This window comes from Asparagus officinalis, unplaced genomic scaffold (genome assembly GCF_001876935.1).
Source record: "Asparagus officinalis unplaced genomic scaffold, Aspof.V1 AsparagusV1_Un20, whole genome shotgun sequence".
NCBI classification, from domain to species: domain Eukaryota; kingdom Viridiplantae; phylum Streptophyta; class Magnoliopsida; order Asparagales; family Asparagaceae; genus Asparagus; species Asparagus officinalis.
In genome coordinates, this window is record NW_017972286.1 from 105,764 (window position 1) to 111,249 (window position 5,486).

General features: G+C 35.0%; 1 protein-coding gene across 1 annotated transcript in view; it reads right to left on the reverse strand.

The window, feature by feature from the left end:
- Positions 1-4,735: 4,735 nt before the first annotated feature.
- LOC109827099 (mitochondrial inner membrane protease subunit 2-like) overlaps positions 4,736-5,486 on the reverse strand; it is a 10,579-nt gene continuing 9,828 nt past the window's right edge. Inside the window, exon 5 of the mRNA XM_020394060.1 lies at positions 4,736-5,109. Coding sequence (XP_020249649.1) covers positions 5,028-5,109 — 82 coding nt within the window. The 3' untranslated portion in view covers positions 4,736-5,027. The remainder of the gene's footprint in view (positions 5,110-5,486) is intronic.

A 5,486-nucleotide genomic window follows, 5' to 3' on the forward strand; every position in this document is an offset into this window, starting at 1 on the left:
CCTCCACCTCCATTACTTGAAGAAGATAAAAATGTTTCTCTTCCTGTTCCCTGACATTTTCCATCAAGAAGTAGAGAACCTGCAAAGGAAAAAAGGGCCTGGTTTATTGAATTCCACATGGATAATTGATCTTTATATAGTTCATTGAAGGATCAAGAATCAAGACGATTAGTTCATGCTAGAGTCTTCCTCCTGTTTATTAAAACAAGTAAAAACTAAGGAGTTTTCAGGTTGATACATAATAAAGTTATCTTGATGTATATGTGTTATAACCAGAGAAACAGATGTATAAATCAGTGACAGAAGTTTGGATTTGAATATAAAACCATTATGGATCATAAATCTTATTAGGAAATATTTATTGAACATATTGAAGTTCAGCTTCGTGAGTTCTTGAGTCAAGAGGTTTGTGCATGCCTCACATATGCCTTAGTTTTATATTTTGGTTGATATTTTTGCAGCATAACAATTAACATAATTTGAAGTTGAGAAGGGTTAACTGCAATCAAACTGGTGAGTTGGCATCAAAAGGTTATGAACTTAGGCTGTTGATATAGCTGGCGTATGATTGAAATCCTTCCAACTTCCTGCTATTGAATATTTGATCCATGAAAATAAAATTTGCAAGCTATCACTCCTCCATAAGTTTTTTCCCCCGAGTAGACAACCAAAAGAACCAATGTTTTCTAAAACCTTTTCTTTATTACTTTCGTTAAAAATCTACATCATCCATAGGCCATCTCTCATCTTCTTCTTATCGCCAAATCCACATCTTTTCGAATAAAGAAAGCATTATATCAAAATGATGGGGTTTGACTCTGAAAAAGAACGATATATTTTTCCACTGACCAATATTCACTCAGCCCTTCATTACTTGCACCTCAACTTGGTTAGCTTACAAGCCTGAAGGAATGGTTTTAAACATATAATATAAATTACACAGAGATTGCTCCTACTGAGGATAAAAAGAGAGAACCAATTGAGATGGTTTGGTCATGAACATAGAAGGTTATTAAATGCACAAATTAGAAGTGATAAGATTATAGTTAATAGAGCAAAGACGACTAGAAGTAGACATAAAAGAGCTTGGTTAGAAGAAGTTAAGATGGGTATGATAATAGCTATCTTAACAAAGGAGATAACCCACAACAGAACTAAAAGGAAAACAAGATTTATGTAGCCGACCCCAAACCTGGAAGCAATTAAGAAGGATACAATAATAGTTAACGAAGGAGATGGCCACAATAGAACTGAATGGAAGAATAGGATTTACATAGCCGATCACAAACATTTGGGATATAGGTCTAAAAAGTCTTAAGCAGTGTTTGGCAAACCCACTAAACAAGGCCAAGTGGACATAATATTGGTCCAAAGTTTTAATCCTAGTTTGGCAAACTTCGGACCAAGAGTAGAACTAGCTTTGCTAGGCCAAATTTTGGTCTTAAACTAGTTCTTTTTTTATCCAGCCCCCACCCTAGCTTACTTTTGAGCTAGTTTAGAAAAGAACTAGTTTATCTTCCATTTGCCAAACTGAGCCTTAGTCTTACAGCTACAGGTAGGAATTAAGCATATTCATATAAAATGAAAATTACATAAGTCACAGAGATATCTGAACAATGTCTACTATATATAACTCTCACACACATTAAAGTAGCCTCTTCCTAAGAGCACCAAATGCTTTAAGATAAGGACTCTGCATCATCATGTCTTGCGCCTCATCTTCAAGACAATGACAGCATTATAATGAGTGTTTTAACTGGTCTCAAGAACCGAGGATAAAATGGTGGTGTGTGAATCAAACTCAAGCCTCACCACCCGAAAAGCTTGGCTATAAGATTGACAACAAATATAATCTTTACTGTATCATCAAGGACTAGCAAGGAGCATACTTCTTTATTTAATCGACACATTTGCTTCATTCCCAAATACTAAACTTGGTCACAAACCCCATACTACTCACCTCCTCCCTCAAAATTTGGGCAAAATCACATCCAAATTTTAACAGACATAACAATAAATTAGAGAATGCTGTGCCTCCTGAACCCCATAAATTTCCCTCCAACAATCAAAAAGAAATGGTTACACTTCCGCAACATTTAAAATCCGAGGTTTCTACCTAAAAATTTCAACTTTTCACTCGACCCAGATAAAATTCCATCATAAACAAACAAACCCACATCTCAAAACCCATCAAATTATTCAATATCAACAAAGCTATAAACAAAGCCAACAACAAGAACAACTAAAGAGGAAAAATATATATACCTGGAATACTATTGGAAACAAAGTTAACACCTTGAGACATCGTCTCAACGAAAAAGAAAGAAAGTTCTGAGCTTTTCTCAAGAGGGCTCGAGCATCTCTTTACAAAGCCTCTCCCTTCTCCCGTTCTCTCTCCTCAAGATTTCGTAAGAAATGAACCAGGCGATAAGGGTTTGGGTTTCTCTTTATTTATTTATTTATTTACTTTTTCTCTGTTCCGCAGCGATTTTGGGCCGTTCGATGAACGGAGATATGAGGTTGTCTGACAGGGTGCGAGTCCACGTCACAGCAATCATGTGCTTCAGAGTTCGTGGGATCAGACGGTTGATGTTTTTTCTCCATGTTTACCTTTTTTTTTAATTATCTCAATGCCACAAATGGACTGCAAATTTGGAAACATCCACAAGAAAAAAGAAAGAAAGAAAGTGAAAAAAAACATCTAAGTTTTACTAGGATACAATAGTTTTCGCTCTTTTCTAATATTAAGGGGCTGTTTGTTTGCTAAAAAAAAATGAGAAAAACCCCCCACGTCAGATTTCAAAAATCTTCCTGTCACATAGAATTTTGGTTTCAACCGATTTTCAAATCGCATGTTTGTTTCATTTTGTGATTTAAAAAAATAAGGATACCACGTAGGATGTCATGTTAAATTTTTAAGAAAAGTGTTTTTACACAAAAAAACCTCTAAAACACATGAAAATGTCACTTCAATGAATTTTTAATTACTGAAAGCATTGTTGAAACAGTGACCGTGAATAAGATTATTTAATTGCTGAAAATACTATTACTATTGCGGCTAATTCCTATTTCTTTTTTTTTTATGTTTAAACAAACATAAGAAATAAAAATCAAAACACGGTTACTATTACGGCGGGATTTGTTTCTTATGTGATGTGACGGTGACGTGACGGTGATTTCATTGCGAAACAAACAAAAAAAAAGAAATGTGGAAAATGTCTTGAAATCTCTTGAAATGAGGTGAAATGTGAGTTTTCCATTTTTAATTTTTTTCGGAAAACAACCAAACAGACCCTAAATGGAAAACTATCTTCTGATAGTACAATGCCTTAACTTCAAATGCATGATCTAGTAACAAATAAGCGTGCAAATTTTATAGATTCTTTTTTCCCTTGTTTAAGAAATTTTTTAATAGATTTTGTCATGTACAAATCATGAGGCACTTGTGAAAAATAATAATCGAATGTATCGTTTGACAAAGGGTTAAGTGAGGGGAGGGGTTAATAAGACTTAACCCCTTTTTAATCCGCCAAACACAAAAAATCTATACAAGGGTTAAAGTGAGTTAAACATTCATAATTTTCCAAACATAAAAAATATAAAAGGGTTAAGCTAACCCTTCTAGAGTATTTAAAATGAGTTAACCCCTCAAAATAAGGAGTTTATTAATACTCCTATTTAGAAGGATTAAGAGTTAACCCTTCTAATTATAAAGAAAATAGTCAAAATACTCCTATTTAGAAGGATTAAGAGTTAACCCTTCTAATTATAAAGAAAATAGTCAAAATCATTATTATTCCCAAACACTAGAAGGATTAAGAGTTAACCCTTCTAATTATAAAGAAAATAGTCAAAATCATTATTATTCCCAAACACTAAAGCTGATCACAATGGCTAAAATAAAACTTATTTAACGGATTAATAATTTAGTCCTTTATATTATCCAATGGGCTAAGTAAATTAATCTTTCTCTTTAACACCTCCTCCTTTTAACTCTTTTGCCAAACGAGGCCGAAAGGTAGTATAAAGTTATTCAAAGGGTTTGCAAATGCTAATGGTCAACAAGAATATCAGTCGGAGTATTCACTTCAAGCTACAAAAGAGCGGTAATCTTCTATAGCTTATGGAGCTGCAACCAATTTAACCGTAACATAAATCTTATACACATGGTTTTAGATCTTTGAAGCCAACCAACTACAACATACTGAATTTATAAGACCATGGCTAATTGCTGAAACCAACTACCATAATCTCTAAACCACACAATAGTCCCTGCAGCCTCAAATTTGTGGAGCCATCAAAGAAAAACTTGCATACGTACAAAGAGGGCGTTGCTAAAAGCAATGTTAAGTAAATTTCACAAACCACCCTACTAGAAGCCTGGCCCATTTTGAGGTAAACCCCAAAATTTTTTGAAATCATCCCTCAATTTCCAAAAGTTCTTCAGACAACCCCCAAATGGTTGGGGATTGTCTGACGGCAAATTCAGAAAAATGCAAAGGTTTTGAGGACTAAATAACATTTCTAGACTTTTTTCGGGTGGGCCAAACTTTTTCAGGGTTCAGTGAAATTTACTCATTAAAGTTTGTAGAGCATGAATCGTATCAAAACTAACCGCGTGTGAGCGGGTAGTTCTACACCATTCATGGGAGATCCCCCATATGAACGGTGTAGGACTACTCACTCACATGCGGGTAGCTCTGGTAAGATTCCTATACAATTTTGTACACTGAAGTGAATAGAAACGTGGAGATCCATCTGATCTGCAATTGTACAAAAGCACCATAAAAACAATTGACAGTTTATTTCCTACCCTGGTTGTAGAACAAAATCTGTTTGAGAAATAGAGAGAGCACACTAGTAACTAGATAGCTTGATTTTAAACGCAAAAGTGGGCAAAGGGACACGCCATTTAATTTATATCCCTGGATCACAGCTACAAACTGATCGAAGCAGTTCATGTTGATCCTCTTGCTCATGGATACGACAATGTGGTGATGAGAGGAAAGATCATTTTCACCCCCACTCTATTTCTTGGTGTTTTTTACCATCTCATCGACATTCAATTCTACTGCCAACACAGGTGAATCGTGGCTCAATGCTAGATGACTGTAACACAAAAAAAGAGTGGAGATAAATTTGGTGTAGACATTTATACATGGGGTTAAATTGCAGATTGAACTCCAAATTAACTGTTGCCCAAGATCCCCCGTAGTTCTATTGGCACAGATAGATCTCTGTACTATTTGCCCATGTGTGGATAGTCCCCTGAGTGGTTTTATTTTTTACTCTCAAAATAACTTAAAAAGTTCACTTAAGGGGTCTATCCCCACAAATAGAACTATAGGGGTCTATCCGCAATTAACCCTTATATATGTTCATACTTGAGTATGCATTATATAGTGCTTCAGTGTGTTTAGTTGAGTGATGGATGGCGTTTTCCCCAATCTAATTTCACTCCAAATAGTTGTAATGGCTAATTGGGT